The 16805-nt window shown below is 42.3% G+C and overlaps 1 protein-coding gene across 2 annotated transcripts; it reads left to right on the top strand.

The window, feature by feature from the left end:
* Positions 1 to 6458: 6458 nt before the first annotated feature.
* LOC112903062 lies at positions 6459 to 15285 on the top strand. Of its 2 annotated transcripts, XM_025972269.1 has the most exons (6): positions 6459 to 6699; positions 8822 to 9032; positions 9939 to 13517; positions 13566 to 14729; positions 14854 to 14909; positions 15013 to 15285. In XM_025972269.1, exons 1-5 carry the CDS (start codon positions 6505 to 6507, stop codon positions 14871 to 14873), a joined length of 5169 nt encoding a protein of 1722 aa, XP_025828054.1. In that variant the 5' UTR covers positions 6459 to 6504; the 3' UTR covers positions 14874 to 14909; positions 15013 to 15285. The 2 variants fall into 2 exon arrangements, with proteins under 2 accessions (XP_025828054.1, XP_025828053.1); XM_025972268.1 differs by having other exon boundaries at positions 9939 to 14729.
* The last annotated feature ends 1520 nt before the right edge of the window (positions 15286 to 16805 follow it).

Below are 16805 nucleotides of genomic sequence, written 5' to 3'. Positions count from 1 at the left end.
TTGCCGCTCAGCACGGCACTACCCCACCTCACCACGGCCTCGACTCGCCCCTGCTGCACCCATTCTTCGATGGCCGTGCTGGTTGGGAACCCCGTCCCCTACCTCCCCTATCCCCTACTGCCGGCGAGATGCCTAGCGCCGCCGATGAGCCGTCCGTAGTAGCCACAGCCACAGGGCCACCCTACCCCAATTCTCGTGCAGGAGCCCATCGCACCACTCGTCGAGCCCACCGCCGTCGTTGCTCCCTCTGCCGCCACGTCTTGTCGCGGGCCCGCGACCCTGGGAAGCCAGGACCCGCGCGCGTGCGTGCGCCCCCACGCCACGATGCCTAGCCGCGCCCCGGCCTCGCCATGCCGCGCCACGACCCTGCCACGGCCTTGCCGTGCGCGGTGACCACGTGACGCGGTCGCGACGTCGTGTTCGCGTCGCGGCCATGACCCGTCGAACACACCCATGACCCCTCGGTCATTCCCCCGAACACACACATGACCCCTCGATCATTCCCTCGAACACATATGACCCCTCGGTCATTCCCTCTCAGTTGTTCCCTTTCGGTCATTCCCTCGAACACACATGACCCCTCGGTCATTCCCTCGAACACACATGACCCCTCGGTCAATCCCTCGAACGCACATGCACAGCATCTACACATGCGCACACACACCACTGCCTGCCACAGCAGATCCGGTGGGTGACCGACAAGTGGGCCCTGCCTGTCGGGGAAAGCGAGGGGCGCTGCCCCCTGGGCCCGTTTTGCCAGAGAGAGGGGGAGAGGAGTGGACCGTGGGCCGGCTTGTTAAGTTGAGCCGGCCTACATGCCCAGCCAGCCCAAGGACCGAGCCGGCCTGCTGAGCTCCAAGCCGAGCTAACCCATGGAGCCGAGCCTGGTTGGGCCTTGAGCTGGCCCAACACCCTTTGGGCCCAAATCCAAACCGAGCCCTTTTCTTTTTTCTTTTGCCCGGCCTGGCTGAGGGCCCCACCTGTCAGCCTCGGGGTGAGGCTGACCAGCGGGACCCACCGACCCCCTTGACCGTTGACAGTCAACGCTGCTGACGTTAGCAGACACTGACCCCTCCAGTGATGCCATGCTGACATCAGCATGCCATGTGGCACTCTCTGGTGTTGCCACGTGTCACTGCTCAGTGATTTTTCTTTCCAAAATTCCTTTATTACTTTCAGAAATATGTTTTTCCTTTAAAAGTTCATAATAAATCAACCGGACCTCTGAAAATTATGAAACCAATTCCATAATTTCTCTAAAATCATGAACTACCCATTGGATTAGGTTTTGTGGTGATTTGGATCTTATTTGGAGACTTTTGTATAATTTTTTATTTTGGTCCTTTCTCTTACTCATATTGATGAATAGGACCCCACTACGAGGAGTTGACCGACGGCCAGGACCACCCAGAGGCTCAGGAGGACTTCGAAGAACCACCAGGTTCACGTCCATCGACGATCTGAATACCTATTAAGCATTGCTTGTTAGATATGCTATCGCTATTTGTGTACTTTTTATCAAGATGAACCTGCATGGCCTATCTTATTTACCCGTACTCCTTGCAATCCTATCATACTTGTCTACTATATGAAATGCCTTGTCAATCCTTGAATGTGTACATGTGGAAATGGATGGATAGTTTTGGCGTGTGTAAAGGTACACTATTCAGGAGTTGGTGTTTAGGGCTTTAGCCGGGAGTGGGCAAAATAAATTCAATCTAGGATCGAGGGCTTAGGGTGTGTATCTTGGCACACCCTACGGAGTACCTTTGGCGGGCACAGCTTTTTGGTTATAAGGTTGAGGTGTTGAGGCACCCGTCAAGGGTGCAATCGCGGACCACCGTGGTGGAGACCCACATGACGAAGATGCCCGCTTCGGCAGCTAAGGACCGAGTGAGAGTAACTATGACTTGTGGGAATATGTTAAGCATGCACACCACTTACCCATTATGAGGATGGGCCCAGTTCGGGGCTAGCTAGCGCGGTACCAAGCCGGTAGGAGGATTGAGTATCGGTGCAGGGGAAGGAGGTGCTAACCTCACATTCCCCCAGATGCATGGGAGGCTTCACAGTCCCGGAGCGACCTCTTATGGGGGGATGCGCCCAAGACCCGGAAAACCCGGATGGTGCCGTGGCTCCTAGTTCTGTTTCAGTAGACCAGTGTTTCGTCTCTTAGTCGGTTGATCCCCGACTAGTGTCAATTCGAGTGGGTCCAGGTGTACAACCCCTGCAGGGTGTAAACTATACATATAGCCGCGTCCTCGGTCATGGACATCTTTACTCCTCTGTTGCTCTTATTAGTTAGTGTTACTCATAATTTCTACCTCCCTCTAGAATGACTTCTTACCGGGGGGCAGCTGAAATGCGAGGAGAGAGAGTTCTCGCATCGACTTGGTGGCTTGGAATGTGTGCGTTGACCGGGAGTCCGGAAGGCCGGAAGGGCCCGAGTCGAGGATGGAAGAAGATATGTTTACTTATTTATGTATATGCTGTGCATGCATAGGAAAGCTCAGCTTCATTCCTTGAACTTTGGTATACCCTTAGAATAGTCCACTATAAAGCTTGCATTCGGATGGTGACGTGAACTTATCCCATACCTTGGGGATAGTCTGGTACGATGCAGGATCCAATCCGGAGTTCACCCCCAACGATGACGGTTGATACGACTGAAGCCCGTGCTACGCTCGAGTTGCCTGTGGAGGAGATTCCAGAAGATAAAAGGACGGCCCGAGGACTAGCTACCGCTTTACACTTTCTGCTTGAATCACTTTAGCCGAGAGGCTTGTAATAAATTCCGTACTACAAATCCTATGAATTTATGTAATAATTAAACCCATGTTTGACCTTAAAGCGGAGTATGACTATGATATTATATCTGGAATGAGTTGTGTATGTGATAGCACTTGATCCAGGGACTATCACAATGATACAGGGAGTCGGATTCCTCGATTTGGGAACCCAGTTCATTTCACATGTTGCATAATCAATCACGCACGATCAATACACAAAACATAGAAACGTTGCTTATATATGAATTAATAAATACATAAATGAAGTAAGACATAAGAATGAAGCGCGAAGTAATAGAAACTAGGAACCGGCAAGACAATGGATAACCATGCACAACAATTTTTTTTAAGATTGCAAAGAACAGAACATATTGCAGTATGGCCAAAAACTTTTACTCGTCTCCAATCTTGCGCTGTTCAATCTGAGAGATATCATAATATCGAAGCGCTGCTTCCAAGAATCTTCTTTTCAGATCCAAAATCCTTGCATAGCAGACCTTGCATAGCAGATCGAAGCGCGGGGGCGGTGCGGGGGCGGCGTGGGGGTTGGGGCGGCAGCTGCGCGGGGATAAAGAAAAGGTGTGTGCAGCGTGATAACTACTTAGGCTAACTATATTTTCGTCGGCCCAAATTAGGCCGACGAAATTAGATTATTTTCATCGGCTTAATCTAGGCCGACGAAAATATTTCCTTTGTTTCGTCGGCTGTGACCAGGACGACGAAAATAAGGGTAATTTCATCGGTCTGGGCAGGCTGACGAAATAGTTTAGTTGTTTTCGTCGGCTTGCCTTATGCCGACGAAAATAAATACGACCGACGAAATTGAGCTATTTTGGTGTAGTGTATTGGTGCAGTATAGGTATATATCGTAGTCAGATTTTTGTATAAACTATTTGAGATATATTTAGTAACTGTAGATGGTTTTAACATCCATTTGTATTATATTCACTACAGATAATATAATGAGATCCGTAACATATATTTTTACCTTTTTATTTCTTTTAAATTGAATTGAGTCTGGTAGTGAGATAGAATGGATGTGTATATCATCATGTCCATCCTCGTATTTAGTAAATTTATAAAATGTATGCAATTTGTTAAGACTAGTGAAAATAGAATGATTCCATTTTCACTAAACTAAAAAATGTACAACTATTTTATAAATTTTACTTTTGGGCTTGGTAAGATATTTTTGTCAATTTTTATCGCCAAATTCAACATATAGTTAAGATGATAAACATAAAATATTTCAATATAACACTAGAAATGATTTTTTCAAAAATAAAATCTGCAAAGACTAATTACAAATCGATTTTCTTAAAACTGTATGCACATTTCATGTATTGCTTGTAACAAATCGTATCATGTGTAGCTGCTTGGGTATAAAACTTTTGGTTTCGTCATCATTATAAATTTTTACATAGTTTTTAAAAAATATATCATAATTAGTTTATGGCTCAAACCGGCAGTGATGATCTACTTCATGAACCGGTGGTCATGACTGACCTCATCATAGTCAGCCCTAATCCAATGTCCTGCCAAACCCACGATGAAAAGGGATTTGGATCTAGCGGTGATGAAGTGGTTGCAATCTTTTATTTTATTAAATAGTATTGCATATCAACATCTTATTATGATAAGACATAAATAATAAAAAAGAGAAGAAAAGTTTCATGTAGATGAAATTAGCTATGGACTATTTCCAACGCAAATGTTACCTTGTTTCATTGATGAAACAATAGAAATAAAATTAAAAAATAAACTTAAAACTATTTTATTCTTAATTAATATTTTCCATACACGATGATATTTTGTAAGTCTAGTCTTATTGCATAGTTTTATTGCACTGTTATCAAGATTTCAGTCTACGTAAAATATTATATGAATGAATCGTAAAACTCTTTCTTCTTTTTTCTTATAACAATTTTGCCCATATAAATTAATGCATACGAGAGACTGTTCTAATCAAGCATACGAGAGTTCGCAATGTGATGGCTCCTCGTATGTACCTCCGGTTTAAAGCGTGCTTTTTCTGAGATAGCCGACATTTCACTGCTTTCCTTGTCACTTCGACACGCGGACGTGATAGATGCCCTGGGTCACAAAGGAGCCGGACCCTACCATGTGGGGTGAATAACTTTCCTTCGCAGGACTGACTTCAACGGGCCTCGTGCAAATGCATTTGCAAAAGGCATCGTGCATACCGTGTTAGTAAATGCATGCGGCATGCAAAAATGAGGAGCTCCAACGGGGGACATGCATCGGGCGCCGTCAGTTGACTCCCGCGTCGTATTGACTACTCTCCCCGGAGCGAACTAGATTCACTCTTTTCGCCAGGCCGGAGTCGTCTTCCGCTTCTTGACGGTTGGTGTGTGCAGAGATGCGTTGAGGAGAGAGAGGATATATTTTTACATTCCCTCTCTCCACAAGTGCAAAATATATGTCAGATATGCATGCTCCTTTAGAGATTCGTTTTGCAATGCATAGTGTCCAGCGTCATGCATTTTATGATATTATATTGCTTCATATGCATTTGCATGTTGCCCATTGAAGTTAGTCTAAGAGATGGCTGTTGGTCTGACGATGAACCATCATCTTTCTGTCTTTGTGCGTCTTCTTGCAGTTGCGGAAATTTGTTTGGATGGAATCCTCGAGTGATCTCCTAAGTTTAAACAAAACTAGGAGGTGGATGGTGATAGTTATGAGAAAAATTAAATGGATTTCTGAAAAATTATTAATATGTGTCTAGAATATAATTTTAAATTGCCGGCTAAGATATTTAGCAGCAGGGCTGCCGTTATAGTATTTAGCGAGCTATAACCAGTTTTAGCGGACTAAATACCATAGCGGCTGCCGTTACTAACAGCTATAACCATTTTTAACAGCAGATATAGCCGGCTATTTAAAACCTTGATTTAGAATACCTTATAGTTAAGGCCTATGTTGTGTGGGAGAAAGGTTAATTTTTTAAAATAATATATTTCAAGTTCTATTTTAAAATTTTAAAGTAACTGTTATATAGCAACATCTTTTGAATAGCAAAATGTACAATCTACTATTCTTCTTAATTGAAATGCATGATTTACTAGTTTTGATCAGTTCCATAATAGGGCTGTGCTTTTTTTTTGTAAGATAATAAGCCCATGCTGAATTCTCTATAACTTGGCACTTGATGCATCTAGTCAATGTGTAACTTTAAGCACTATTATTTTTAGAATATATAAATTTTATTTCTCTAAACAAAAATCTTAAGGTAATTTATAGTGAAAATTCTGTTTTATTTTATTAGAAAAATTATGAATTATTTGTAGAAATAAGCTAGCCCAATAGGCAATAGACCATTCAAGTTCCCATCAATCCTACTTGTTTACATTTACTCCTGGCTACTCTTTTCATGTTTCGGTTGAGAACCGTGTCTTCAAATAATTTATATTTCTTCTGAATATGTTGGAAACCAAATAAAGTACAGTACCTCTTCTAAATTAACGGGAGAAGTAGAGAACCACGAAGGAACACAAAAGGTCAAGCAAACCTTTCTAAATTAATGAGAGTCTAAGGGCTTCATTGCAAGAAGGAGCACCAGAACTCGAAGAGCCGCCGTAGTCATCACCGTGGCTATTTAAAAGCGGCCTGGAAACAAAGCAAGAAGAGACCCCTTCGTCTCTGGATACCCTCGCCGTCTCTTCCCCTACTCCGCCCAGTGGAAACCGCCGAAATGTCGTCGTCCCCGGCCCCGGCGCCGGCGCCGTCGCCGTCGCCGCGGGAGCACGTGGAGAGGATCAGGCGCGAGCGCTACTTCATCGGGCGCGGCGAGCAGAACCCGCTGGCGGAGGACATGCACCAGGCCGTCAACTACCTCAGCCAGGAGCTCTACTCCAAGGACGTCCACTTCCTCATGGAGCTCGTGCAGGTCAGCAGATCTTGTTTCTTGGCGTCTTTGCCCTCCTTTCCGGCACAGCATTCTACCTACGGTTTTCCGGTACTCTTGGCCGGCCTCTTGCTGTTCGTGTGACTGTTTGACTGAACTCTGTTCATCCATCGCCAAATGAAAAAAAATTAATTCGATTTGTATGTGTTCGTGCTGGTGCTAATATCCCCCCCCCCCCCCGAAGTGCATTGGCATCATTATATAAAATATGAGAAGAAAACTTTTTTGTCCCTCAATTTTCTCTTTTGTTACAGATTTCACAAGAAAAGAAAATATTTCGTGGGCATATATTTTGTGTTCCGATAGTTCATCTCTCTCTCTTTCTGGTCGGTTAGCCTCATTTCATGCATACGGTGTTAATGTGAAGTGACTGCTTCCTAGGGGTCTCTGCTCGTCGTAATCCACTGGGCGTTAGCAGTGTTGTGAGCTCTCTGGCTGACCTATTGGCCCTACAACTCTAGGGCCCACATGTCGGTGACCAAGTATTAATAGAGCAAGCCTTGTCCCTGTTGTAGAGCTTTCTACTTGGGATGGAATAATGACTTGACGCACGGAGACTGGCAGCACGAAAAGCATCTTCACTGTTCAGTGCGTGATTCGGAAATATTCCTATTCTCCAGATTTAATCTGTACTCCATTTAGATGATAATTTATATCTTAAGTGCAGTATTTCTGCTGCACTGCAACTGAAAAATGTCTTTTTAGTTTTAGGATTACTTCCATTGTTCAACAAAACACTGAAGTTCAAACGGTTTATTTGCATGCTCTTTGCTTTTATCAGATGTCCTTTTGCAGTAAGAATCTGCTTAGCTTTTCGCTGGTGCTATCATTTTTGTAAAACAAAGCCTGAAATTCCTCTCTTGCAGACCTACATATTCCTTGGCACTGCGACCTAAATTTCTCACCAATTCCTGATTAAATAATGTAGATGCATACATAATTACAGACAGTCTTCTTACATTACTTCTTTTCACTTTTAACCCATTTCTTTGGAGCATACACATACGGGAAATCAATGAAATCATTCCTAGGATGTGCAAGTTCTGATGGCATCCTTACCAAAAGAATATTTTATAAAGTTTTGATGGTTAGCTTGTTTGTATAACTTACTCATAATGTTCTTCCATGTTCTTCATGCCTCATAAATATGGTCTCATTATTAATTCCGGAAAACAAAAGTAAAAAAAGGTTTCAAATTGGTGTAGCCTATGGCAGTGGTTTTGTAGGTATACAAGTACATAAGACCATGCTGTATCAGTTGGCACATGAACATGTACTTGAAGACAATAAACAATAACACTGGCTAGATTATGCTGTTGAATCTGAATATGAAACAGAACATAGAGCCACATTCCCTCTACTACAGGTGGGAGCACAGGAAATAACCCTCTAATTGGATAAATAATATGATGTATGATGTACTATGCTTACATACTTCTTCATGAGTCGGGAACCAAATAGCTTTAAAGTAGAGTAAAACAGAACAAAGTGTCTACATGGATGATGGATCAAATCTGAAGTGTTATTGATTGCTTAGTTAGTTTATGTGTGCCTAGGGTGATAGTAGTGATTATTACTTATTTTGTCATATTCTTTTTGGTCTGTATTATTGTTGTCATTTGCGCGTGTAACAGGCATGGATCTTGTGTATTTTGCTACAAGAACACATATTGTTTGTTCAAATAATGTTCCCTTTAGCAGAGTTCAATTTCAGCTGGATTTCCCTTTTTATTTTTTCTTCAGATTTTTTTCCATATTATCATTAACTGCTGACTCATGATCCCAATTTGTTGCTTCACAGATTATCTGCCCCTTAATAATATTTCAAAATCGTGTATTCCTCTTTTTCAATGACAGCCGAAGCCCCTAGAAAAAAAATGCATGTACTTGTGTGTTTCTATGGTCTGCTTATTTCTTTTAAAGTTGTGAAGCCAATAAAAAATAATTCTTTTAGTGTGTAATTTTCTGTGATCAGTCTACCTGACTTGTTCATGTTTGCAGTTGTTAGTGGATATATCTTACTATTACTTGTCACAATAATGCTTTCTTACTGGATGAATCTTACTATTACTTCTCATATTAATGTTTTCTTTCTCAAAAATAGAACGCTGAAGATAACGAATACCCTTCTGGAGTAGCACCTTCTTTGGAGTTTCTAATTACATCAAAGGACCTTACCGGATTGGGTGCATGCTCAACTTTGCTCATCTTTAACAATGAGAGGGGATTCTCATCAACCAATATAGATTCCATCTGTCGTGTTGGGAAATCAACAAAGAAGGGAAACAGACATCAGGGTTACATTGGAGAGAAAGGTAAATATCAGCAGCTGATTCAAACTTTTGTTTTTCTTTTTTCACCTAATAGAAATAGTTAACCTTTTTAGAGGCAAAATTAGGTGGAACTCTTCTGTGCCATTGTCAAAAATTATGAGATATGATATAGATGAAATGATATTGCCAAATGGCAGGAACTATGTTTACTGCTTATAATTAGATAAATCTTTTTCTCTATTCACTAATATGAAAAAATTGCTTTTCCTGGAGGCAAATTTAGTTTATAACTTTTTTGTGTCACTGAACAATACGATAACAGATCAATATCAAACAAAAATTTTAATTTCAAAAGGCTGGAATTTTTGTTGAGTGCTGATTATTCATTTCTCTCAAATATTGTTTTGGTGCCCTGTATTGTGTGGAGGCAAAGGGCTCCTTGTTGGTATATAAGCTGCCACATTTGAATTTTGAATCCTGTTTAACTAAAGCAGGTTCTTTTAATAAAGATTTCAGCATGGGATTGTAATGAATACGATAAGATAATTACTAGCAAGTATTTCGTTTTAAGGTTCTAGCTTTTAATATTCTTAACTTATATATTTGTAATAGATTACTGCAGCAAGTTGGTATATAAATGTTTTAAATGAATTTAAGAAATTATTCCTTACCTCTTAAAAGAGTGTATGCTGATATTATGCTTCATGTTTAGATGAATTAGTTTAACCCTGCCAGTGAACTAGCTTAAATGGGAAAGTTAATCCATGCATATCAATACAGATTCACATATAAATACCCAAACATGTTTGAGCTGTCAAAATCTTTTTAGTATTCTGTCAATATCTGTTGACCCACCGCACCAAATTCATTGCTAAGAGTTACAGCACACACTGCCTCTCTTTTTTTCTGCCTCACTACAAGTTATAATTTTTTTCCCTTTTGATTCAGGCATTGGGTTCAAGAGTGTTTTCTTGATATCAAGTGAGCCGCATATATTCAGTAACGGCTATCAGATCAAGTTCAATGAGAAACCATGCGCTGAATGCAACATTGGATACATTGTCCCTGAATGGGTGGAATCCACACCTAGCCTTTCAGACATCGAAGCCATATATGGATGCTCCAAAATCCTACCTTCAACCACCATCATCTTACCATTAAAGAATGAGAAAATTGATGTGGTGAAGAAGCAACTGTCAAGCATGCATCCTGAAATGCTACTCTTCCTGACAAAGATTAGGAAGCTTTCTGTCCGAGAGGATAACTCTGATCCAAAGAGTAGCACTGTTAGTGAGATCTCAATTTCTAGTGAAAGGAATTACCAGGCCAGGAAGAATATGCATGCAGATTCTTATACACTCCACTTGTCAGCTGAAGAGAGTGGTAAAGGAGAAGAAGAATGCGGTTACTATATGTGGAGGCAGAAATTCCCAGTCACGCCTGAGAACAGAGTTGACAAACGTGCTGAAATTGATGAATGGGTGATAACCCTGGCCTTCCCACATGGCCAGCGTCTATCCCGTGGGAAGCAGCTATCACCTGGAGTCTATGCTTTTCTCCCTACTGAGATGGTAACAAACTTCCCCTTCATCATCCAGGCAGACTTCCTCCTTGCCTCATCAAGGGAGGCAATACTGTTCGACAGTCCATGGAACAAGGGAATCCTAGAGTGTGTCCCAAGTGCTTTCATGAATGCTTTTGTAACACTTGTGAAGTCAGGAGCTGACGCACCCGCAATGTCTCTGCCATCTATGTTCAACTTCCTGCCTGTCAATTCCGCACTGATCCCACTGCTTGAGCCTGTTAGGTCTGGCATCAAGAACAAGGTTCTTGCTGAGGATATAGTTCCTTGTGAGTCTTATGCTTCACAAAAGATATTCTGCAAGCCCAGTGAAGTCGCACGGCTGAAGCCAGCCTTTTGGACTATCCTTGGAAAAGCACGGGAATATGGAATGGACTTGAAGAATTTGTCGACTCATGGAACCTACATTCTTAGTTCTCATTTTGACAAGAGTACATACAACAGTGTGCTTGAATTTCTGGGTGTCAAAAGTGTGAGCACTGAATGGTATGCAAAATGCATTGAAGGGTCTAATCTTGTCAAGGAGGCACATGAACAGCTTTACCTGGAAATTATATATTTTGTTGCCAATAATTGGCAAAACTGTTTCTCTGGTACAAACATGATGTCAATTCCCCTACTGAGATATGTTGATAGGAATGGTGTTCTCTTGTTTTGGAGCATATCGAGAGCTACTCAGGGGAATGATAGGTTGTGCATTGCATCTGACAGGACATACAGATCATGGTTAATCAGCTGGAACCAGGAGTTTCCATCTGCTAATCGGTTCTTTCTCCATCCCAACACACAGATTGCTCTGGAAGCTTTCTCACAGAAGACTATAGTGGAAAACTGGCTTCAGAACCATGCAAGAGTGGATTTTGTCTCTGTCGACAGTTATGGATTGACTGTTGTTCGTTCTTTGGGTAATGATTGGAGACCTCTTATTGCTTTCGCACACTTTCTGTACCACTCATTGAAGATGAAACACAAAGAGAGCGACTCATTGAAGATGAAACACATAGAGAGCGACTACTTATCAGAACTATGTGGTGTCATGCCGGTAATTGACAGCTATGGCAATGTTGTCAAGGAAAGAAATAGCATTATAGTTCCCGCCAAGGGGAGCAAATGGGTTTGTTTGCTGGGTACAAACCCATGGAGGAATGATGGTTATATTGAACTGTCAGCAGATTACAAGTCAGCAGGCAATTTTGCTGGGAACTACACATCTGAGGAGCAGCTATTGGAATTTCTCAAGACACATCTGCATGCCTCCGATGTCCCATTCATAAACCCACCAGATGCCAGCTTCCCTACTGTATCATCTCCTCTCACAGTGTACAATGCATTCTTGCTACTGGAATGGATAAGGAATATCAAGTCAAATGCTGTAAAATTACCAGATCGGTTCCTGGCTTGTATAAAAGAAGGGAGTTGGCTAAAAACGTCAGTAGGGTACAAGCCACCAAATGAATCATTTCTGTCTAGTGATAACTGGGGAAACCTTTTGCAAAGTGCGTCTTCCTTTGTCGATATACCAATGATTGACCAACAATTCTATCGAAACAAGCTGCATATGTACAAACAGGAACTCAAGGCGATTGGGGTGAGATTTAAATTTCAGGAGGCATCAGCTTATATTGGAAGCTGCCTCATGTCTATGGCTGCAATCAATGCATTGACCAGAGAGAATGTGTACTCGCTGCTTCGGCTCATTCGGTTCTTACAAGAGAAGGTTCTCTCTCCAAGTGAACTGATTAACAGTGTTAAAGGTGGATGTTGGATGAAGAGCACTCTTGGCTACAGGCGTCCTTCTGATTGTATCATCGATGACGACCCAGATTGGAAAGTGGCATCATGTATTAGTAACCAACCATTCCTTGATGTGCAGTTCTATGGCGAGGCAATCCATGCCTACAAACCGGAGCTGGAGTTGCTTGGTGTTATTGTTGGGTTCAAACAAAATTACCAGCTTGTTATTGACAACTTTAAGTTCAATTCTGCTGCTATTACCTCTGAGGCTACTGTATTAATCCTCAAATGCATCCGTTATGTGGGTTCATGTGAAGATTTCATAAGGAAGCTCAAAGATCTGAAATGGGTGAAGACTAATGTGGGATTTTGTGCTCCTAATGTGTCTTTTCTTGTAGATCCTGAATGGGAGTGCCTTGTTAATATTTTCAAAGGAGTTCCCATAATTGATTTAAGATTTTATGGGAGTGTCATCAGTTCATACAAAGAGGAGTTGAAGAAGACTGGTTTGATAACACGATTTGAGGAGGTATCAAAGGCTATAGCTCAGGTTTTCAAGAACATGGTATCGAAGACATCAGTTACAAAGGCTAATGTCCTTGCTCTACTAAAATCTTATCGGCAGTTGAGAACACACAGCCCACTTCCTGTTGAGCTTTTCAACTGCATGCGCAGCGAGAAGTGGCTACACACATCCCTAGGGTTCAAATCTCCCTCAGATGCAATCCTATTTGATCATGAATGGGAATATTTATCTCCTGTGGCATTATTACCATTCATTGATGACGGTGACTCTTGTCATGGTTTAGGAAAAGATATTTATGGTTATAAAGATGAGCTTAGGAAGTTGGGTGTTACTGTTGAAGTGAAATTTGGTGCTAGATTTGTCATTGCTGGCCTCAGCATTCCTGATGATCCATCCATCATGTCCAAAGCTACCATCTTGTCATTGCTTGAGTGCATCAAGAACTACTTTGCCTCTGAAACTGCTCCTCCTAAGGGCTTTCAGGACAAGATTTGCAAGGAGTGGTTGAAGACATCCATGGGCTACAAATGTCCTGATGAATGTATCCTATTTGATGCGGGACAGTCTTCTGTGTGCATGGAAGATGGCCCTTTCATTGATGAAGCATTCTATGGTTCAGAGATAGCCTCATTCAAAGATGCCCTTGCGAAAATTGGAGTGATAGTTGATGTTAATTGTGGACAAGATCTTATTGCTCAGCATCTCAGAAGCCACAAGGATAGAACTACACAAGATCTTATTGCTCAGCATCTCAGAAGCCACAAGGATAGAACTACTATCTCCCGGATCTATATGTACTTGATGAAGCATAATTGGAAGCCTGACAACAACACCGGCGATTGGATTTGGATACCAAGCGAAACAGAGGGCGGAGAATGGGTGAGCTCAAGAAGCTGTGTTCTTTATGACAAGAACAATCTTTTTAGCCTGCAGCTACATATTCTGGACAAATATTATGACAGGAAGTTGCTTGACTTCTTTTCAATCACTTTCGATGTGAGGCGTGGACCTTGTTCTGAAGACTATTGCAAATTATGGGCCACATGGGAGAACTCAGTCCACATGCTCGCAATGTCTGATTGCTTCACTTTCTGGAAATTCATTGCAACTAACTGGACCAAAAAAACAGAGGAACTTCTTTCTGGTTGTGTCAAGGTTCCAGTATGTACCAATGGCAAGATCATTTTACAAAACAAGGAGAATGTGTTCGTTCCTGATGATCTACTGCTTGCAGATTTGTTCAACAAGCTTCCTCATCAATCGCTTTTCATCTGGTATCCTTCTTCCACCCTACCATCCATGTCTCGAGCAAGACTTAACAGAATCTATAGTAGCATCGGTGTTCAGAGAATATCCAAAGCGGTCACGAAGAATGATTGTTTGACCTTAGAGAGTGGCCGTTTCAGAACAGTTGATTCGAGCAAGGTGATTAAGGTTGGCTTGCTCCAGATTATTATCGCGTACCTTGCTGATCCTGCTCTTGACATTCCTGCTGAAGAGAGGCAGGGGATGGTTTCTTGCCTTCTAAATGTGACTGTCCAAGAGACTGATGAACCTATCACGGTGGGATATAGTGTAAGCTTGTCATCTGGAGAGGTTGCGGAGGTGAAGGACTGCCGAATGATTAGGTGGGAAAGGGAGAATTCCAAGCTGTACATGCAGAGTAGCCATGGCGAATCCAGCTACGAAGAAAAGATTAAGTTTGCAACCTACTTTGCAGACGAGATATCTAAAGGAGTGCTCTTTGAGATGGCGGATCACATCCCTTCGCTTGCTGAACTCATAAAATTTGGAAGCTTACTGGACTTCCAGAATGCTGCTGTTGGGTTCTTGCTAATGTCCAAGAATCTGCAGCTGTTCCCTGAAGATGAGGATTTTCTGAAGTCTTCAATGCTAGGTATGTGCCTTGAAAATTAAATCCTCTCAATGTGCTTTTAAACTTGACCAGAATGTCAGAATCACATAACCTACTGAAGTACTGACCACTGTTCCCAACTCCGATTTATTATCTCTATCCACAGGTGGCAGCAAGAACCAGTAGTGTTCTACGGATTATGCTCTTTTGGAAATGGTCGTGGTCAGTAAATTGTTCACTTACGCCCCTCTTATGAACATATATCGTTTGTGTTCATCAGTTATGCTCACACTGTGACATGGTCTAATAAAAGTTCTCTTGGCAGGTTCCTGATGGTTTATAAAATATCTGGTGTTGCATCTGGAGGCTCATGAATGTGACTGCCTGGCTGTCTTCTGTTAGACTTAATAGTAGTCTTAATGCTAAACTGTTATCGCTAGTTTAATCGTGGACTTTCGAACCTCTTGGAACAAAACTTGTCAGCTGTTTCACTTTCACTGCATATGCTTATGTATGTGTGATATGACACTCACTTGAGTGTGGTGCTGCTAAATTACTAATGTCATCGTGAGTGCCTTGCGTGTGCTTTGTTGATTTCTGATCCCATTCTGTGAGTTGCGCGTTTGTATGAGATGAATGGTGTATGATTTGTTTAGCTTTTGAGGTAATTTGTTGCGGTGGCCTTTATTTCCTTTGTGATAGGCGTATACGTCAGAATTCAGTTGCAGTCTTGCTGATGAAATTGGGTCACATTTTCGTATCGACCATAGTATCCTGCACATAAGTCCCAGCTCCGAACTCTTTGCTTAGTTTTCAAAATGCAGTACTCGATCTTGCTTTCATGCTAGTGACAGGCTGATCAGTCGCAGTGGAAGACTGGCCTAGACTGTCTCACTGCCCTGTCTTTTTACAGATTATGGACGATTGAAAAAGGTTGGCCGTGGTGCTTTAAAGCTGGTAGGATGTAAGAAGCCACGTCCTCAGCTCATTTGTGCTTTTCCAAAAGCTCTTGGTACGAAAATATTCTGCTCCAAATTTCGCCTACAACGATCAATGGGGATCCATATTTTTTCATTTGTGACCGACTTTTTCAAAGTTTGGTACAAAAAAAAGAATCATATAAAGTTCACGGTGGGACAAAAATAAAGGCGCTCCTCGTACCTTCTGTCCAAAGAGTGCTGGGACAGCCGAGTCCGTAGCTGCTTTCTTTGGGTCACTTCAACGCACACACGAGATGCTTTGCAGTACAGCGAGTCAGAAAAGAGCTCGTACCTTACGATGTGCAGCGAAGCGATTTCCTTCCCTGCTAAGTTATGGGATGGCGAGCCTCACCGGCTGCTCGTCTGACTAATCATATGCCTTCCGTGGATGAAATTTGTTTGGATGGAATCCTAAAGCGGGAAAATTCTCTCTTTAGATCGCAGGATCGATGCACATAATGTCCTCCCTATGGAAGTGGAACTCTTCGTTCCTCTATTGGGTTCCAAATGCTAAAGCACTCCAGTACTATATTGTTTTTCTTTTCTTCTATAGTTAGGGTGTGTTCGTTTCACCCCTCTAAAACCCGAAACATCTAAACTTTAGAGGTCCGGCACCGAACAGCCCTCTAATTCGGCCTCTAATAAGACTGCGATTCTTTAGAGGGGGGAGCACTCTAAAGATTTTAGAGGGCTCTAATGGCAAACGAACACACCCTTATTATGTTTCTCTTAAACACTTGTATGCACCTACAAATACCCCTAAACGTATTTTCTACCGCTACAAACACTACAAAGACGGCTGAGGCTATATATATCGCTCGCGAGACAAACTTACATCTTATCACTGAAGAGAGTATACAATGCTGAGCCTGTTGTCAATCAGTCTAATAAATAAATTAATAGGCTTGCTTGGTACAGACCCGCGCAGATGAATGTACCAATACTACTGTAATACTACTATAGAAACGATCTTTCATCCTTCTTATTTATCTCGACCAGTTTTGGGCCCAGGACTAATGAGAGCATTAGTCCTGGGGCTAGGAGCCTATCGGGAGGGAGGACATTTAGTCCCGGTTGGAGCACCCAACCGGGACTAAAAGTCTTTCATTTGTCCCGGTTGGTGGCTCCAGCCGGGACT

This window comes from Panicum hallii, chromosome 8, assembly GCF_002211085.1.
Source record: "Panicum hallii strain FIL2 chromosome 8, PHallii_v3.1, whole genome shotgun sequence".
NCBI classification, from domain to species: Eukaryota; Viridiplantae; Streptophyta; class Magnoliopsida; order Poales; family Poaceae; genus Panicum; species Panicum hallii.
This window is presented reverse-complemented; position numbering and strand designations above follow the sequence as displayed.